We start from the raw sequence: 21,217 nt of genomic DNA on the forward strand, positions 1-21,217 counted from the left end.
ATTTAAAAAATACAAGCAAAACTGTGCCACGGTTCTCCTTTTAATATTCATTTTCAGATTTACATTTTAAAACTGCATTGTCTTTACAGTATAATAAAGTCAAGAAAAAACAAATACAAATGCTTAATAAGTATTTTCTGACATCTATTACAAGGACAAATATGAACTAAAAAAGACACTGAGAAGGGGGGAGGGTATTCTCAAAAGGACAGTTCTGTACATACATATTCCTCTTTAAATGTCCCTCAGAGACCTCCACAAATAATCTAAAATTAAAATGGCAGATTTTCTGAAAATAAAAAGGCAGCATTTAAGTGCAAGGCCTGTTCTGTTTGGAGTTACAGTTCAGAGAAATGTGACATCCTGGATCAGGATGAGGGAATTTCTGGGATGGAGACGCATTCAGACCATTGCTAATTAAAAAGAAAACCCAAGAGGTTGGCGTGAAATGGCTGTTGATGAACAGTCACCGCTTCTACATCAGGTGACTCGACACTATGTCACGTCGTCCGAGAGGATATTGCTTTAAGAACACGTATCGCACCGTAAATTTACCCAGAGAACGACTCCTTTTAACTCATTATCCCTCCTCACGTTTGAAAACATATAAAAAAAAGCAGCAAATATGGAACATTTAGAGAAGTCGAGCAGAAATCTGTCTCACGCCGCTTTTATAGATTGATCTAAAGCTGTACATCATGTAACAATTCATCAAGCACATGTTAATGGCAAGAAATGATTTGATAACATCATGATTTGGGATTACAAAAAAATAAAATCTAAAGTTAGTGGTTACACACATTTTGAGATGAAGCCCATGCTTGTAAAAATATGGAACTTTTGCACCAGATTGAGACGAGCGTTAACTTGACACACGGCTAATACTCCGGGATTGACTGTACATAATTCTTTATTGGTGTTGAGGACTAACTCTGTTTATTTGCATAACAATCAAGCTTGCATTACGGTGTCTGAACGACATGACTGATGTGTGGATGTAGTTACAGTCAGTGTACAGCACGGTGTGACGTTTGATGCACCGGGGGGATGGGGGGGCATTTTCTACTTTTCTCTGACCCAAACCCGCCGCTATCTAGTGCTCGCCGGCCTTGCCTTTGAATTTGACCACCATGACGGTGATGTTGTCGGGGCAACCGCGGTAGAAGGACTGGAGGACGATGCTCTTGGCGCCGAAATGCGGCTCGTCCAGGCGCTCCCTGATGTAGCGGACGGCCTCTTCGTTGCTGAAGGTGTCCCACAGCCCGTCCGACGCCAGGATCATGAACTGAGGCTGCAGCTTGTCCAGGTCAAAGGACATGATGTCGGGATCGGGGATGACCACGTTAAGGTTTTTCAGGGGGTAGTCGCCAAGAGAGCGTGACATGGCCAAGATGCCTTGGACTCGCCAGGAACCGTTGAAACTGATGAAGCCTCCTGAGAATTGAGACGGAATGTGAGATGAAGACATTCAATACAAACAGTAGATCAAATACGCTGGTTTTCTGCTTTAGTGGTTCCCTTTTCCTGCTACCTTCCATACAATTCTAATCATAACACATTATGATGCTAGAAAAACTTGAGAGTCGCATCATATCCTGTCACTGTAGCTGAGATTTCTCTTGCAACTCCAGCAGGGAATTGTGCCGGATAAGAGGAAGACTTCCATACTAGGTCAAGTTGCATTTATAGCTCCACTGAGCGAGGCCATAGCCATTTTAAAAAGATTCCGAGGTTAAGAGTTCATCCCTCTAAAATCCCATTATGTGCAACTCTTGATAATAAACCAAGAGTTTTTGAGGGATTTGTTTTATTTTTCACTGAGGAAAACTGTTCCCCTCATTAATATGATAATGTATGCCCGAAGGTACTGAAAATCAGATAAAGCTAATCGGATAATCGGCTCTTCCCCAGGTTTCTATCAGGATTTCTACTGCAGACTTCAGTATCAGGATAATGAACCTGGTGACAGAAACTGTTTAAAAAAAAAAGTTTATGCCTGTTCTGTAGACTTGAGTCAAACACACGGTGTTTTTTTTTTAATGGTCAAATCAAACAGGCGATTTCAGGATCGCTTTTACTTTTCAGTACTCAGAAAGACCACTAGGTGGCGATAGGGGGTTGCCGTGAGTGCGACCACCGCAGACTGACTCATCCATCAACCTGCAGCAGTGTGTGTGTGTGCAAGAATTGTGAGTTATTGTCAACTATGACTGCAAATACATCTTAAATACCGCAGTCCTTTGGCTGCTTTAGGCGCAGAGTGTTGTACCAACTGTTGAGGAAATCAGCAAGGCAGGAAATGGAGAAAAGTACGCCGGTCGGTTTTCTCACCGGCTTTCTTGATCCTCTTGCGTTCTTTCAGCTGGTAAGGTTTGTGGTCGTGTGATAAGGGAACAGCGTTGCCGTTTTTATCACAGAGGACGCCCCGCGAGTCTCCCACGTTGGCCACGGTCAGCTCCTTATCAGACAGGAGGGCCACCAGACAGGTAGTACCTGGAATAGATGGAGGAGAGACAGGGAGTGTGAGGGGCCCACTGGGTGGGGTTTGGAGCAGAAAAAAGGGCAGGAAAGTTGTAATATTTTAAATTCTTTGGTAAAAGTACTAAAACTTGTAATAAAACAGATTGCGATCACAGACTTAGTCTCTCCTCCTGTGCTCTCTGCCATCAAGCAAACCATCGAGCAGACTTTTTCCTTCTTGCGCTCTCAGAATCATTATAATTTTGTCTTCCTCTTTCCTCCCTTTGTTTTACCCCCCAGCGAGGGCTCCAAATCTGAGACCTATTGTGTGTGATCCAAATTCCTTTAGAGAAGGAACAAATCTGCTTGTTTAGCCATCTGTTCACACAGAGAGGAAGACGAAACTGTGGAGAGGGTGGACCGAAAAGGGAGGAGGACAGGGAAAGGAGAAGATGGGCAGACCACCAGGATACCGACACATGTGAAACGGTGACGTTACACAGAAAGAAATGGGAAGAGTCTTGTGAAAACTGTCCCAAAGCAAAGCAAGTTCCCCTGAAAGGATCCACCCTGCATGACAGCTTTGGATGAACAAAACGAGCAACTGGACCAAAATTAACATCCACAATGACAGACAACATCACAATCGACACTGCTTTGACTATAAATGTCTTCTTAAATCCAAGGAACTACACAAAACATATATATTGGAAGTGAGTCATTGTGTGCTATCCAACCCTCACTCCGTGCTGTCCAGCTAATTAGCCTCATCTCGTTCCCATGGCAATAGAGATAAGAAACGGAGGTGCATTACTGGCCCACCCATCTCCAATTACCCCAGCCACTGTCAGCTTGTGTTCAGTGTTCCCCATTAAAAACAGCAGCCAATGTTCACGCTAATTACTGACTGACGTTGCCCAGAAACATTCAGTCTCACAGCTTAGTTGCAGTTATTTTTTAAGAAAATCACTGCACTGATCTCTCTCCCAGTTTGGAGAGACGTTGCCCTTTGCTTCGACTAAATTTAGCAAAGCAAACCCTAAACATCTGCTCTTTCTTGAGCAGCTTCGCGTTCAGGTGGAAAATAAACTGTTTTCTGCTGGCTCACGGCATCCTTCAGAGCTTTTCAACTCGCCGCCATTGGTCAACATGAACCATGCGTTTGTTGCATAAAGAAGTGTGTGTGTGTGTGGGGGGGGGGGGGGGGGGGGGAATTATTCATTTAATTGATCAACGCAAAATTAGACACCAACTGTTGTGACATGGAAAACATCTGTTGGTTCCAGATACTTAAGCAGGAATAGTTTACAGCTAGACAAATATGGAGTTTGGCACAAAGGCAAAAAGCTTTGAAATCTTTTGTGTTAAAAAAACCAAACAGGTTTAACAATATGCCAGGAGCTGCGATTACCCTTTGTCCCTCTACCTCTTGTGCAAAAACAAATTTGTTACAGGTATTAACACAATACAATGCAAAATCACTGAAACAACAGAACTGACAAAATGTTGCATCTGGCGGCGTTTCAGTGCCACGAGGAGAGACTGTCACAGGCAGTTCTTAATAAATGTGGTGAAACGGGCACTCCAAGAATTGTGCGGCTGAACAATGTGGAGTCCAAAGGTGGAAAAACACCGGAAGGTTGGAGCACGCCCACGACCAAATGTGTGGCGTTGGGAAACATCAGTTAAAGGGAGTGGAGCATAAACCACAGTGACACACTTCAAAGAGGAAAAACTGGAATATTTCAAAGCACGACTGACACTAGCTGAGGCAGAAAGGCAAAAAAGGTCCAGGAGAACAAACGCAAATATCAATATGATCATTTTGAGTTTAGGAACACATACTGAAAATGATTGTAGTGCAGTCTTTCCCTTCTTTCTCAGCTGTTTAACGGGTTAAAGGCAAAGTCATTTGACTCTTCAACATGCCAAACCACATAATTTAATACAGGGAACTGAGATACCGTAGACAGGCTGCACAAAACACTGTGTAACTGGGTTTTCCTCTCTATATTTGTGTTCATATATTCCTCAAAAAACCCTCCAGTATCTTCAGATTGTCGACATGGCCTCTCCAGACTATTGACGCATGTTGGAAGTACTACAAATAACATGTCAAAACAGAGCAGCACACCACAGTATGGAAGCTGTTAAAATAGCAGAGCTCAACCTCATTGCCATCCCATCAAAGTTTCATCTCACTTATCTTCCTTTCAAGGGCTTTTGTCCACTGATTAAGAGCAGCGAGATAAACACCGTATTGAATCTGATAGTGTTGTCATTAGGATGCCGTTATCCCGCGTCTTCCATCACTTCACTTAATTTAGAGTCCACGTGAAGGACCTGGAGTTCCGTAGGGTTCAGGAGAGGAGATTTGTGCTGGTTGTTTTGAGAGCAACAACAGTTTGGTAAACTGGCGTTTCATCTGCAACCATGTAAACAAAGGCGGAGGAGAGGATGCCACAACAGAGGCGAGAGGAGGCGGGGATGACTACACACAGCTGCAGCGTCGCCACCCTCTCTGTTCCGTGGTCATAACCAGCTCTCGTCCGAGGATCGGAAGCTCCGGCTCAAAAGCTCCCAATTTTTCTCTCCAGCAATCCAAGTATCATGTGACCCCATCATATGATCCTCTCGAAGGCTCCTTAATTCCTGTCAGCCCCTCTCCACCATGTATGCAAGTCACATGTTGCTCTATCTGATTATGAGCGGCTGGATCCTCTTTCCTGTACTCATTTTTCTCAACGTGATAATTTTGTGGATTCCATTAAATGGGAGACCCCTTGCGTTGAACAGAACAACTTCTGGTCCAGAGATTCTCCTTTCAGATAGCACCATGTTCTCTCCATCCCTCTGGTCACTGTACCCCTCTCTTTTGTGCGGCCTTCCCCAGCTCGCTCTCCTGCTTCCCTGTACACATCCTCGCCTCTGACCCCTATCCCACATCTCCTCATCCATCACGCTCCCTCTGGTGTCACGCCCCCACTTCCCTCCCCTCCTCCCTCAAGAGATAATTACAACTAGTCTTGTGAAGATGGGCTTGTATTCAAACAGCTGAATAAGCACGGCCCCGGGGCTGCTGACGGCCCCGGTTCGACAACACTCTGGGAAAACCAGTGAAGACAGAAACAAATGGGTGCGACGCTGTAGAAGAGGAATATAAACAGTGCTGGTGCTGACCCGACATGTACCTAGCCATGAGGAACACTAATGGGTGAAACCTGTGAGCGGCCCAGGCTGTACATTATATTTGTCGCAGTTCCGGCACCAGGAATCAGCAGATCCTGATGCAGGTGGTGACCACCATTCCCCTGGTTCTAAGCCTCCACCTAATATGCCTGTTGAGACTGCCAGGGTCACTACCCACAATAACCTGGCTCTGAGGGTCATCGGAGCGTCCGCAGCCCTCCTCTGGACGCTCCCAGAGGAGTAAAAACTGGATTGTACCACTGTCAAACACACACGTACCTGCTTCGTTGTAGGAGGCAGAGAGCTTGTCCAGCATTTCTCTATCCACATTCAGGATCTGTTGCTCCAAGATGGAGGGATAAGAGAGGCCGCTCCGCTCCTTTCTATCAGTTTTCTCCCTGTCTTTCTCTCTATCTCGCTCCCTCTCCCGTTCGTAGATCAGCAGCTGCTGGCGTAGGGCCTCGGGCAGACGAGTCTTGGCAAAGTCAGCAGCAGCCTGGAAAAGCAGAGGCAGAAGCAGATAGTAATATGGATGCAGATAAAAATATAGGAGGGCGTATCTATAAAATAAATACCAATCTAAGGGTGCGACAGATTCAATTCTGACCGATAAGTCCCAGGAAACGAATCTAACATGACCAAAGTGTTCATGACGAGAGCAATAAGCAAACCAACAGCTTCCCAAAGCCTTCCGGCTCAAATTCCTCCCTCTTCTGTGTAGGATGTGGCAGCTTTTAAACTCAAAGCGTGGTTGCACCTTCATTAAGGTCATATAATTGAAACCCATGTCTGAACCCTATATCTCGATGCGGAGCGTCTAAATATAGCTCTCTCAGAACTATGGCGACCTATTTCCTCCTGCTCCTGCAAATAAACACAGAAACCATCTCAGCCACTCATCCCTCGCTGTAGCGTGTCATTGCCCTCATAGGTTTTCCATTTCCAGAAAAGCCTTTTCAGGATCTTTCTGGAAACATTGACACACCTCTGTTAATGGAAGAGGAAACTTTTATTCGGCTGACAAAATACCCGCAGCATCTTTTGGTTCAGCTTCCGTTCCTATATGTCCTCTCCCATATTGTCAAACAATGTGAAAGAGCGAGTGTCTCTGGATGAGGAAGACAATCCCATAACAATCCTACTTCTGGCAAACCCGAGCGCCGCAAAAGCGGCTTCCACGGCAGCTTTGAAGAGGAGGATGAGAGGATGAAGGTGGGATAGCAGGGATGGAGAGAAATGGGAAAGACTTGGGGATCAAGAAGGAATGCCGGAAGAGCCCAAGGATGAACTGCAATTAATGAGATTTGTTGTAGCAGAAAGAAAGAGGAATCTGAAAAATAGTGTAGGGCTAGAGATTCTATTTAATGGTACTCAGTTGTGTGTTCAATCTACAGGCTGGTATTTATTTAATTCCCTCCAGTTTCACAACCAGCCAAATCCTCTGCAATGATTTCTCTTGAACCGGGAGACTGTTAGCGAGTCTAAAAATAACATTCCGATGCTGATGACAACCTAGGCGGGAGAAATCCGCAATAACAGCAGGTAGAACATCAGAATGAGCTGGAACTGCTAAATTGGAAGATAATTACCCGTTGAACTATTGTTATCCAACCCATACTGTTAATCCTTTTACACAAAGACAGCATTCACTTATCTATATATTATTCTGTTTGGGTCTCCTGAATACCCGAGCTCACTTAAACAACACAGACACGTACATCATTGACTAAAACTCTCCCCCTGGATTCTGCTCCACTCAGGGGCAACAGTCCAGCAGAAAAGAGTCAGACTTTATAACGCGATCATTTTTCAGGAAAGAAAATCAGTAAAGTCATCTCAACCTTCATTCAGAACAATTCCCCCCCACTGTTGCTCTGACAGATCAGGAGGGGAGAGAAAAGAGAAGGGCATTCAAATTATTAATGGCCATCACTCCAGTACTTTATAAATGAAGGAAAAGATGAAAAAAGAGCCTCTTCAGTATAAAACAGTGTGAATAAATGACAGATAAAAGCTTCAAAGCAATGAAAAACAGCGAGAAGAGAATGTTATTTAACCACAAGCCAGTGCACATGCATGAAGCCTTATGCACCATCAATAAAACACTGCTTGCATCTTTTCTGTCCCACAGCAGGAGCAGATGCAACTTTACACATTTTCTTCATGGTGCAACACACAATTTCTGCTAAAACTTCAGCACAAGTGACTTGAACACTTGACTTATTAGCATCATTAGCTGTGTGTGAGGACCTATGTGCTTTAGCTAGCGCTGGTATATTTGATTGTAAATGTTTATGAATATGTGTCATGCTTATTTAAAATACATATAAGAAGAAACCCCAGAAAAGAAGGAATATTCGAACGTTTTCGAGCAGTATTATATACCAGAGGGGGTCGGGCTGGAGGCCCGGTTAAACCTGCAGGAAAACTGGTTAAATGGTAATATCTTGGATTAAATGGTCAAAAGAATTAACAGTGCCAAGCAGGAACAGGTGAGTTGTTTTAAAGCTGAGAGGTAGAGGTCCCAACTCTACTGAATGCTGATTTCTGGAAGGTTCCTGTGCTGAATGATTACTTGTAGATCAGCTGAAATTCTCTTTGGGTCTCCTTGATAAATACTCTCTCGCACCCAAGCACAGCTTTTAACCAGCACAAATAACTCTCATTCCTACCCTTTCAAAATTACCCCTGAACCACAGCAAACGTTGGTTTTTTTTAGAGCAGATGGGCTCTCAATGGCCGACCAGAACTTCAACACGCTCGCCATCAGATTGGCACGCAAGCTACTCTTGACCTTATTTGGGTTTTTAAGTTTCACAGAAGCCAATGTCATGGTGTCAAAGTGTGCAAAATGACAGAAATTGAATATTTCTAGAGGCAAAGGAGGTATAATTAAGGCAAATCTGAAGCGGTAAGTGGAACAGAAGTAAAATTTGAATGGCAGGAAAGGCCTCAATGCCCTCACCCTTCATGTAATCTAAGCTACGCTGCTCTTTGCTACACACGCCAGCTTTTTTGTCGCTCTGTGGAAGGAATTAAGGTCTTATCCAGGTATGATAAGAACATATGGTAACCATTGTTACCGCTGCCAAAGAACCTGATTATCTGAACATCTGTTCCACTTCTGCTGACCTCTCGCGTGACTCCTGACTTGACGCAAAGAGCTTCCCTCAAGGAATCCCGCCACGAGACTAGGTTTGGTGGTAAAAGAGGGCAGGCGACCTTTGCAGAACCTCAGACCCAGACAGACGGATCTCGCTGTTTGCGGTGAAAAAGCAATTGCAGATGTGATTCATATTCCAGCAGAGTACAGACAGGAGTCATCAGTCTGCTGCTTCGCTTCCAATACACACAACTCCGCCCATGTCCTTCCTGTGACAGGAGGCTCCATTAGAGGAGGTGAAAACTCATATTAACCCCGAACAGCGAAGGAGTCCATCTGATTGATCCACGGCTTAACCCTCGACAGTGTCAGCGTCTGTGGCCTGACCTAGACACCGACTCTGTGTAATAGACAGATGTTTAGTTCATAGACGGGAGACTTTGCATTTCCCAGGTTGTGCAAAGCCAGAACAGATTCAGGATCCCCCAAAATGATAGAATCAACTCAACGTTATTGATTTATACTGATTTCTGGGAATCCGTGTAGAAAGTAGAGTGGCTGCTGCTCATACATCCCTAGCATAACAGGAAATAACATACTGGCTTTCATCTTGGACACACGCACACGCACGCACACGCACACACACACACACACACACACACGCACACACACACACACACACACACACACACACACAGAGTGTAAATGGGGCTCTCATGAGATGTAATCCCAGTCATTAAGCGCTGCAGCTCTGTAATTTCCTGTGAAATAATCTACGCTGGACGAAGGCAGCAGTTTTAAAATGGATGACTGCTCTGCTGTGTGCACGCGTGTGCAAGTGGCCATCATTATCACACGTGGTTTTAGGGTTGGGTTTTACCTGGAAACAAATCAGCAAGAGGAAAGGAAGGACTATTAATGCTCTTTCATAGACATGCTATATTCCACAGCCTGAACCCTAACCATCAAAACTCCTAACTCTAAACATAAGTCTCGAATCGATTGAAAGTATCTTTCATAAAGCGAGCCGCTTCTCTTCTGGCTTGATATCAAACAGTCTGTGATAGGTTTTCTCCAGAGCAGCATTTGGGCTGTGATGAGGGCTCGACGTGCCGGAACATGATGTTCCTGTGAAGGTGGTGTTTGCGTGTTGTGAATGTCAGAGCAGCCGTTGCTTTGACTGATTCCTCATCATCCACCTCTAGCGAGTCTATTATTATCAACAGCTACCAGCATCAGCCCACCTTCTGCTGCTGTAGGGAAACAAAGATAAGACTGGGTAAATATTACACATTCCGCACTTCTTTGGTATAAAAGAGGAAGACCAGTTCACACGTCTCCTCTTCCAAACAGAAAAACAGGCCGATCGTTCCGCAGGATGAGGAGATACGTGAAGGTGACACACAAAACATCACGCAGGCCTGCAAAATGACAAGAAGCCTGTAATTTATGAACATATTAATGCTGTATAAAGGGACTAAAATAAAAGAAGAACAGCGAGAGGTTATCAAATATAGACACTTCCTGTCTCCGAGGGCTTGTTCTTTGCCATCCATTAGAATTCCACTTGTCCTTCAGACCTCAACACTTGACTCCACTCTATTTATACACGCTCCGAGTAGCATTCCTGTGTTTGGAGGGCACCCCTGGCATGCATCTGATCTCAATCTGGCTTTACAGGAAAATAAACCGCAGGGAAGTTTATTTATATGACAGTAATAAGCTGATCGGGAGTTTAGTCACACGTTGCACCAACAATTACCTGAGGCGCAGAAGCAAAGAGCTGGTTTTTACGAGTGGTAATATTCAAATTTATGCACTTCCGTCCCTTCTACCTCCAAAGAGACTATCAGAACTTAAGACAGGATCTTGCATATGCACAAAAATACATCCAAACCTTTAGCTTTCTGCGAGTTAACAGGACAGATGTTGCAATGCTCACATCACCTGCTATTTTTAGCATCTCCCCAGTGTTTCCCTCTGATATTCTGTAATAAATGATTACATATGATGTGCTGATGCCACTGTTGTTATAACACTGCGGAGCGGCAAATCATTCCTTTAAAAAAGAACATGTCTATTGATGATTTATTCATGATCACTGCGGAGTTTAGTCATCTATCCCTTAGACTCTAAGAGAACACTGCCTGACATTTAACACCTACTCTATATTGCTTTTTGTCAGTCTTCACCGCGGACGACTGTCAGCCTCTCCTCTCTTATTTTATTGTGTTGTCCTGCGTTGCACTCGCAGCAATGGAGAGCTGCGGAAACAAAAGTTCCAGCACACAAGTGTGAGGGTTGCCCTCAATCTTTTGAATGTGACGCAAAAAGAGTTTGGAAATGTCAGTTGGGCCTGTTTTTCTCTCTCTCTACACACATCTATGGCGCTCACACACACTAATGGAGTCCTGGAGAAGCATGTGTAAAGGTGATTTAAGTCAGTAAAATGTGCAGATAGATTTTCCTCCATCTGCACAAAGAGGTCAAAGGTCATCGCTTTTCCTTTAACGGGCCACATATGTGTACCAACCCTTAGAACACTGGAAATGTTGCATCAGTCCAGGTATGCAGTTTAGAACCGTCACTGTTCAAGTTATAACAGAATTAATTCAGAAAGATGCTTCTAATAACCGTATTAAATTATTATAATATTAAAGTTAAATCGTCATTGTATATAGACATATCACACGGATTATTTTTCAGGAGCTTGCACGCAGATGGACCCAGAGGAGCCGGTTATCAGTCCTTCCCTGCTTGATGAATTACTCCTGATACATTAATCCCACCTTATTATGCAGGATCACCGGGAGGGACGGCATCTCCGTTCCAGCCAGACTGATCCAGAAGGTTCCCTCTAACGTGTCAAGTTTACCACAGCCGGCCCCCAGTACCTCCAGCTTCTCCTAAAATCCTCCCTTCCTGCTGGATCTGAACGCTGGCTGGTTACGGCGACAGTTTCATTATTATGTGGGAAGGTGAATCCCGCATTTGTGGGACGCAGCAATTAAACTGTCAGCGGAGGAGAGACAAATCACGTGCATTTGTCATCTCCACAGACCAAATTTCTCTCCTATATCTTTATGGCCCATTGCTCCCTCGCTTTGTCTCCGTCTCTGCGTTACTCCCCCACGCGCGTGTGGGCTGGAGCCGTGCGTTCGCAGAGCTTCTCTGATCTGAAATATCAAGTTTCTTCCCTCTCCACTCGGCTGCAGGCGCACTGCAACGTCGACGCAGCCGAGCGTATCGACCTCTTGGCAAAACTTGTCCTTCCTTAATGCTCGTGTTGAAGTCCTGTTTCTCCTCTCAGGTGGACAAAGTGTCTCCCGTCAGTGACGGAAGCCCATGGGAGCAGAACGAGGGACATAAATATTGAATGCAAGCCCGAAGGCGGAGGAGATTCAGAAACTATCAATATTTATGCCTCAGGATACTGTAGGTATTTACTGAAAGACACAACAACAATGTTTGACAGGGAGGAAAAGGAAGTTTATACAGCTGCTTCAGTCTGGAATAAAAAGATGTTGTCCCGTACTGTGGTGCGCTAAATCATGCCATTTCATTTGTCAGCGGCCGCATCTTTGTCTGTTCTGATGCACCTCGCCACTTTTGACATAAAGTGAACAAGGACGACGCGTCTAAACTTCCCTCCAGAGCAGAAAAATGGTGTTCTGAAGAGTACAGAAGCACCTCTAAATATTCCACTGGTGGTAAAAGCACCGACACCTGGCTGTTATTAAAATGCAGACTGAGATGTCAGGCGGTGACTTTTGAAAAAGAGCCCCCCCCCCCGCCGCCGTATTGCAGCGGGCGCTGCCAAGTGCCACCATCCGGAGTGAAAAGCTTCCTGGACTCCTTTCATTCCTTCCTGTGTCTGTCCATTCACTGTCGCTCTCATCTCCATACAGCTGGCCTATCTGGCGTGAAATGACTGTAAACAGCACGCCGCCTGTAAAAAACCAACCTGACTCCACGGTTCGGATGCGTATGCAGCGACGGTTTCCTGACGGCATCTTGGGCGGCAGGCCTATAATTAGGCCCTCCGTAAATACAGAACGGTGATGTCTGATTTGTGCCGATCTGGTTTGGATGAGATGTGCGCATAAATTAATGGATTATCATTTCGCTAATGCCGCACTCTGCTCCAGTCCTTTTGATTACGCTTGTTTCTCTCCTCCTTGGCTGCTTTTTCCTCGCCTGTCGCCGTGGAGACAGATTTATGCGTATGAATTAAAACCCTGACAGGCCCCTCTCTGGCGCCGACTTAAAATAAACAAAACTAATGCAGGTACGGTAAGACTTTGTCAATACGTCAGCCCAGATTCTGTTTTATACTCTCATTATATCCCCATTGCTCAAAGGTGAAACCTCACACAGATCGATGAAATGCCTGTCTGTATTGTGACGTAAAGCAAATTAAGCAGATAAACATAAACACATTGATGAACAATATCAGCACCAGCCACTGAAGGCTGCTGCTGCAGCTTTTATTAATCCTAACGTAAACCAAGAGTTCTGCGTGTGTAGACGAGGAGTGACCAGATCGATCCGTGTGGCGATGATGTGGTGGCATTAAGCTCAGTGTATTCTAATAATATTAACTAGCCATTGCAGGCAAAACAACCCAACTTAATGCCCATCCTAGGCTACAATCCTGAACGGTGACTGGTAGCACTGGTAGGACGGCCCGTGATCTCCCAGGTACGCTTCCAGTCACGGGCTGACTAACCTAAACAAAGCCATGACGACAGGCCGGCCCAGAGCACAGCAAGACTTTCAGATTAAAATTGGCAATCGGCATTTATTTCAGTTGACCTTCCGGACATTTGCTGTCGCTCCCATATGAAGGAGGAGGGCAGCAGGTCCGAGCGGCAGCCAGTGGGTGCCAGGCCACAGCGGCGCCGCCGCGGCCTTGTTTCCACATTAGGTGAAATGGAGGCACAGCCGCTATTTCAGATTTTATACTCCACGGGGTGCTTTTCAACAGGAGGACGAATGAGCGGAAGATCTTGTATGTGCGTCTCCTTCCACCATTGACCTTTCACTTCAGCTCCATGGTTGTCGGGACTCACAGCGCCAGAACGTCTAACCCGATACTTTAGTTGCTCGACTTGTACCACTAATCATCTCTGACCTTTCAGGACTTTGCAGATTTGTTTCAGACGCTGGCGACTTATTACAGCTGATGATGTGTTCGAAGGACTGACAGGAAAAGCAAGAGTGTGTGCGCACCTGTGTGTCTGTGTCTGACATACAAATTTGCACCTGTGTTGTAGCTAAAGTTGTGGACTCCCCTCAGGACTGGAGCCAGCAGACTGTTTAATATTTCAGCGCGGTGATAAATAAGTCAGACAGACTGCCGAGAGATAAGGTGACTGACTGAGCGTCAGGGCGAGGGGAGCGGGAGACACACAGGTGGGGGGAGAAGGAGGAAGTGGGTAAAGTGAGGTGAAGAGAGAGAGAGAAGGTACTGGAGCAAAAGGTCAAAGAAGACACGACGAAGGGGAATCGAGAAACACAGAAACGGGGCCTCACACCACTGTCAGGGAGAGATAAGTGACATATAACCAGGTCCGCGCCACAATCAGGATCCAGGCTGAATGACTGTTTTATCCAAATGGAGAATGGTTTTGGGTTTCAAAGTCCCTGTTTCTCAAACGCCCGCTCCACTTTGACAATGCTCCTCCAAAGACGCGGCGTCAGAACGGCCGATTTCGATTCTGCCAGACAAAAGAGATCAGAGGGGGACCAGGAGGAGGAGGGAGGGGGAGAGAGAGAGAGAGAGAGAGAGAGAGGGCTGGAGGCAGAGCGGAGGAGAGGGATGAGAAATGGGGGAGAGAAAACAGACGGCTACTGTAGTCGAAAAAGGTCAGGGAGCGGGAGCGAGGGAGGAGATTAAAAACAGAGGGGAAGGGGTGGAAAGTTATGCTCTTTCATGGAGGCCCCATGGAGCCGCTGCTTTCAGTTTGACACAGATGATCAAAAGGTGCTGCTGACATCTCACGTATGATCTATTTATTGCTAATATCCCGTGCAGTTAGGCTACGTTTATCGCTCAGAGGCGACAGCTCCAAGTGTTGCTTCCTGCAACCTGTGGACACCACTTCTCAGCATCGACGCCAAATCTTCCTCTCTTTTCATCCCTCCAGCGCGTGAAGAATTCCACCACAAAACACTGTATAGTTAGCACATGAGATTAGTTCAGGAACCAGATATCTTATTATTATAAAAAAATCAAGCAGGTATTAAAAGTGTAATAGTCATGGTGGAAATTAAGGAGATTAATGGGGGTACAGTCCCAATCACCCTGATGGGATTAGTGTAAAACTAATCTTCCCTGCTGTCTCCTCAACTCGTTTTAGCCTCGACTTAGAGGCATTTCCAGAAATAAAGTAGGGCTCTTCAGAGTGCTGATCTGTTAGCATGGGCTCAGATCCACGTAAGCTTCTTCCGCGCCGCCACACTAATCAATTACTGACCTCAGGTGCCACAAAGCTGCGCTGGAATAAGACTCATCATCATCAGCGTTCGCATCGCTGCAATCAAATCCACCCGATTGTTAAATTCTTAGGAACTGCTCGAGCACAGCGAGGGACTCGCTGGGAACCTGACGTCATTGTATCACCCTTCAAATTAAATAACAAATGGCTGGAAAAAAATCAAGGTGGCGGACAAAAAAAAGGCAACGGAGTTTCAATTCTCCGGAGACCATAATCAGCAGAGCATGGCAGAGATCCAGGGAGGCCCCTGGTATACAAACAATCACACATACCCACATTCTGCCCAAGAATGCAAGCAGGAAACACACACATGAAAAGAGGAACAAAGAGGTGGTCTCCATGAATTAATAATCCAGAGTTAGATCAGCTGCATTCCTTGAGGTAACAGAGCTCAGGGGTTTTCCACTAAAGGCTGGATCTGAAACTTGGTCAATTGAAACAATGTGCAAATACTTCAGCTGTCGTCCTCCCAGATCGCCTGGAAATCAGGACAGCGCACGTATGCAGGCGTGGATAGAGAGAGAGGACGCGAGGAAACGGAGCCGTGTGTGTATGTTTGCAATAGGCCTGCGCTCATTTCCCAGGATGCACCTGCCCCAACTGGAAGCCTAACTAAGAAAGCCACAGGTGCGAAGGCCGTCGAGAGCACAGCGCCCAGTTTATCTGCGCACAATCGCGCCAATGTCAGCGGCTCCGAACAGCTGCGGGTCGCGTCCCGGCCAGCGCTCATCTGACGCCGCGTCAACTTTTTCAGCTGCTTGCAAATGGAAAAAATACTCAGAAGGTGCTTGCAGGAACAAGAAGTGACCTCCATCATGAAGACCCTCCCCGTCTGTTAAACAAAGCAGCTCAAATTCGGTCATGTGATGAGATTTAGAGGCCATTAACCAGGGAAACACGTGGAGCGGAGACCTCTTCCTGGTCCTCTGACCAATCCGGCCAGTTAACAACAAAACAAAATTAGTCTCGCAATTCATTTATGCTAGCGATGACAAATATTTGCTCATTTGTGGGGCCTCACAGTAAAAATCCTCATTCATACGCAAAGCTGCCGTGTTTCTCTCCACTCCTGAATACCTGCCCTGACAGTTCCGATCCTGCGAGGAAGGAAAAAACCTCAGGCACAAATTACCAAAAAGGTCAGGAGACTTTTAGCGCTAGATCCGTGGCGCTCTGCCAGCTGAACGACGCTCGGATCTGTTTTATACTGTGACAACAAGAGAAAAGAGAAAAGGTTTCCACCATGACACGCGGCAATTGGATGTTTAACAATCCGTCCTTTGACTCGGTCGTATTTATTATTGCCTACGACCTGCGGAGGGAAAATTAGAGCATCCATAAATCCAGTTCCACACTCCAGGACGTCAACAGCGACAGCTTCTCTTTATCAGTCGCGTCATATTTGTATAATATAATAAACAATCCAGTCATAAAAACATCAAAAGCAGTCTTGAACCTGTCAAAGGCTGATTTGTTGACCAGTCAGGAGGAGCAGGAAAACAATGAGTGCACATATCATTTCAATTCATTTAGCTTTAGCATAAATTTAGAGTTTAGAGGAAATCTGTAGACCGGTGCGATGTATGTTCACCGGCACGTCTATGACCTTTGTCTCGCCCCTGCTTTTCCCTGCAGCATACAGTGGATATTTTAGAAATGTTCCTGCGAAAACAGCTGCTCGCCATGGCAACAAGCGAAGTGCGAGAGCCTTAAACCAAACAAGCACGGAAACTTAAAGTCTCCAGACATGAAGGGAAATTCAGATAGGATAAATCTGCTCCGGTCTCAGAAAGTGATTTCAATTTAACTGCTGACCTTTGTGGATTCCTCAAATGCGCTTGTGACATAAACTGGCCCGACACATGGCACAAAGCAGGTGTCCTTTGTCTCTTTCAGCGTGAATTCATCCCTCGCTCAAGCGTGCACACACGGCCCTCCTCGGCCTTCACACCCTCTTTCTTCATCGGCGCTCTGAACCTTTAATGCCGACTGTGCAAATTAGTCACATGCTGACTTTCTTTCATGGAACAGAAGCTAACGTGGTGGTCCGTAAACGCTTCAACCCTAAATGGCGCTGTCCGCCACGCACCCAACGCTGGCCCACAAAATAACTTACAACCCTTAAACCTTAAAAAGAAACCCTCCGCCTTCTCCGTGCACATCCAATTTAGAACAAGCAAATTCATTAATTGATAGTTCAGCCCAAAATTTAAATGTACTAGTTTTATTTAGACAACGAAGACGAAGCTTTTGAGTCCGTGCAGAAACATTTGTTGTCAAATAAATGCAGCTAACTTCTATATAACTGAACGTGGTGAGCGAGTGAGCCCGCAGGTAGAGGTCAAAGGTTACCGCCGATCACCTGAGCAGAATTTACATATTTTGTTTAATGAGGTAAAGGAATCAGAGGGGTTCTTTCCTCCGCATTCCTCCAAGTCGCTCCCCCCGCCTCACAAACAAAACGCTGCTGCATGACAGAGGAATCAACACAAGCGCTGGGAGGATGTCAACACCGCGAAGAGCAGCAACACACACACGTTTGGGGGGACTGGGCTGACTGTTTTTCCCTCTGTAGTCACATATTTACAATAATTCTGCACCGCCTGAAGGAGGGAGGGAGGAGGAGAACAGGCCCAGCTCTCTGCACAAGGCAGACAGGGACAAACAGCTGATGATGATGTATAAGGAAGGAGAGCCCAGGGTCACCGCTTTCATGCCGTTTATCCCTATAAATCGGGAATAAAAATCAATCTCTTAAAAGCTACGTCTCCTCTGAGCCACCGTCTGTTCTGAGTCTGACCTCCGACGGCTAATTTTAATCTAAAATACTGACTTTTCCGACTTGGCGCTGGTGTTGTTGGAGTGGGGGAGAAAGGGAAACATTTCTGGATATTTCTCAGCAGTTTCACCGGCCCGGGAGCTGCATCGCTAATGAGAAAAGCCCCAAAATTCTCCCGTTTAATGCAAGACCGCAGGGTTAGTGAGGTGCGAGGGTAACGCCGGTGAAATGTATGCCAAGCGGGGTTTTTTTGGGTCCTGTGCGTGTGTTTTCAGGGTGTTAATCAGGGTTACACAAAGGATGTGGCACGGATCTCCATCTGTGACTGTAAAAGGGAGACGTGGTGTAATGTTGAGTTGTAGCGACGAGCCACAGAGTTAAAGCTAGATGTTCTGCTGCGCAGCTCTAATGGGCTGTATGTTTTATCCCTGTCCATTCCTGACTCTAAACAGCATCAAGGACCTGCTGATGTAACAGTCTGGGTGCTAAATAGGTGTTGACACTCGTCCAACGATGCTTTAATGATGGGGAATGAGTTGAGCGGGCGTGTAAAGAAACCTAAGAAGGGCCGACACGTCGCTCAGGCGCTGGGTGTTGGTGATGGTGCCACACGGCATCCGTGCGCCTATTTTCAATGTCCCATAGCTCTGAGGAAATCTGCCTTCACAGGAGAGGGAGCGGATTCTGCCACCTGGCATCCATCTCAAACACTCGGGAATGGAACTTCTTGGCTCCCACTCTTTCTTGAAAACAGATCAACCTCCTGTTTACTATTTATTTCACCAAGTCTCTTAAATATACGGATGGTAGCCACAGCAGGAGCCGCGGGACGGCCCGCCGGTCTTTTCTGGCTCCCTGGGAGGGAGAAGAAAACAATCCTATGACCAATTTTGGTCAAAGTGAGCACCTCCCTGTGCACCAGTTCTGGAATTTAATTTCCCACCAAAGTATGCCTTTAGCAGCCTATTTCTGGCACGTCATCCTTCAGCCTCCATCAGACCAAAACAGACAGGCCTCCTACAGCCCCGGTGGAATTCGACCCAGGCTGTTACAGAAAGTGATCAATCACTGAACCCAGTTTGTTGTGGTAAATATTTCAGGCGATCAATGAATATTTGAGCAGGTGAAAATCCCTCTAGCGCGCAGCAGCTACACACTGATGAGCGGCGGTAAAAGGCAGGAAAATAAAACACCTGTCGCTTCTTTTTACGTGCATCAGTGGGATCATTGCTGAGCCTTTGCTCTTTTCTCCCTTTCTTGTTGCCAGGCTGGGCTTTGCACCTTTTCGTTACTTGTTGAATGGCAGAGGTGCCACAGAGCCCAGATCCTTTGCTCGCCGTGGTGTCAGGGCCCGGTATTTTGCCTCCCTGTGTGGAGCCCGCTCCCGAGGGTTCCTCCCTCCTCTAATAATCATGTTAGAGCCACGGGTCTGGCACAGATTTTCTCCCATATTCTCAGAGGCAAAGCTGCGTATAATCTACATTATTGCCTTTCGGGGGCCAGAGCCGGGTGTTTATTTTTCTTCCCAAAATTAGTTTCAGAGGACCCACCACTGACAGACATGAACCTTTGTCATTTTGTGTCCACTTGGTTCAGTTTTTGGGGGGATTGAGTTAATTTGAACTTCAGCAAATTAAAGTCTGTTTCCTATAGCGAAGAGATCCAGAGTATTTCTATCCTCTGTTATCCCTATAACACTGAGAGACTTCCTTTTTAGGAAGATTCTAAATAATATGAGTAATACGGATATGAAAAGAATATCAGAAGTCGCTCATTTACATACCTACTTTGATTTTTTTTTTCCTGTTTGACTTTGTTTTGCAATACTTAATGCTAGTAAAGATTCGTTTCTAGACAGACTAGATATAGAACAAACATACACTTGAGCAGTTTTATATGCAGGACACTCTCAAAGTCTCCCAACCTGTGTCCCAGCAGCACAACTGGAGTCCCAGACAGTCCTTTACTGTTGGGAAAAGTAGGCCAGTAGACATCCGATTACCGACTGATCCGTCTTTACGCATCCACTTACCTCTCCTCCGTGGCCATCAAAGACCCCAAATATGGACGGGTGAGTCTTGTTGACGGTGTCGGCGAGCACCTCGAACCTGTCCTCCATGTGGTCTCGCCGGCCCTGGATCGAGTAAACGGCCACGTTGTGGGTCTTGAACTCCCAAGTCTTGGAGAACTCCGCGTCCAGGACGTCCAGCCCTCCGAAGCGCTCGTTCTGCATCATCTCGGCCACTTTCCCCTTGACCATTTTGACCGCGTCTCGGCTGGACTTCACGATGGTCTTCACTTCGTCCGTGTGGAAGAAGTAACTCCAGAGAGCCAGACTGATGCATAGCAGGAACAGGGTCTCCGGTCTGAGCAGAAAGTAACGCATGATCCGACCTAACAGAGATAGCAGGGTCATTGTATCCTCTATCATTTATTTAATTACACGCACGAGATCTCGGCAGGTTGGGGGTCGCTCGCACCCGCTACACACTTCAAACCATCGTCGTCTGGTCGTGGGAAGAGGCGCATTTAACCGTGCGTTTCACACTGGAGCGCAATAAAAAAAACCAGCTAGAATTAACAATCGGGCGACACCTCACGGCGCTGGGGCTCGCACAAGGAGTTGGCGCACGTATGCGCGTTCTTAACTCGGTGCTCCGTCAGCTCTCTAGCATGCAGCCCCGCAGTGAGCCACCGGCGGCGGTCCAGTGACCGTCCGATGCAGTCCGAGCAGCCGCGGGCAGAAAACGCACGCCTGCTGGTGTCAGTGCCGGTGCGTTGGCCTGAGCCGTGGGCTGAACCGATCCTGGCCGGCCTCTCTGCTGCTCCCAGGGTCTGAAAATAGCGGAGCGCGTCGGAACTCTCACATTCCCAGCTGCCACCAGCACCACACTGGCTGCCACTCCGCTGGTGCCTCAGCAAACACTGGTGCTGTGTTCACGGACAGCTCGTAATATTCCGCTACATGGGTGCGTGCAGGCGTGCGAATAAACCAGTGCTAATCAGATAATTAAACAAGATTAAAGTTGTATTAGATAATTACTCATTGCTGAGAGTTGGGAAGTTTCATTCCTTTTTTGTGGACTGCTTTACATGATCGAGATTTACTATCGCTTATTAATATATAAAAACAATATTTATGATAGGTGATGTGATGTAAAAACCTATGGAAAGACTAACAACATA

At 46.2% G+C, this 21,217-nt stretch overlaps 1 protein-coding gene across 2 annotated transcripts; it reads right to left on the reverse strand.

The window, feature by feature from the left end:
- Positions 1-19: 19 nt before the first annotated feature.
- On the reverse strand, positions 20-20,966 carry ppm1lb (protein phosphatase, Mg2+/Mn2+ dependent, 1Lb). Of its 2 annotated transcripts, XM_029843920.1 has the most exons (5): positions 20,481-20,966; positions 20,064-20,397; positions 5,929-6,145; positions 2,332-2,493; positions 20-1,434 (listed from the first exon to the last, which is right to left on the reverse strand). In XM_029843920.1, exons 1-5 carry the CDS (start codon positions 20,558-20,560, stop codon positions 1,094-1,096), a joined length of 1,134 nt encoding a protein of 377 aa, XP_029699780.1. In that variant the 5' UTR covers positions 20,561-20,966; the 3' UTR covers positions 20-1,093. The 2 variants fall into 2 exon arrangements, with proteins under 2 accessions (XP_029699780.1, XP_003968450.2); XM_003968401.3 differs by having other exon boundaries at positions 20,064-20,965.
- Positions 20,967-21,217: the final 251 nt, after the last annotated feature.

The sequence above is a fragment of the Takifugu rubripes genome, chromosome 11, assembly GCF_901000725.2.
Source record: "Takifugu rubripes chromosome 11, fTakRub1.2, whole genome shotgun sequence".
Classification (NCBI taxonomy): Eukaryota; Metazoa; Chordata; class Actinopteri; order Tetraodontiformes; family Tetraodontidae; genus Takifugu; species Takifugu rubripes.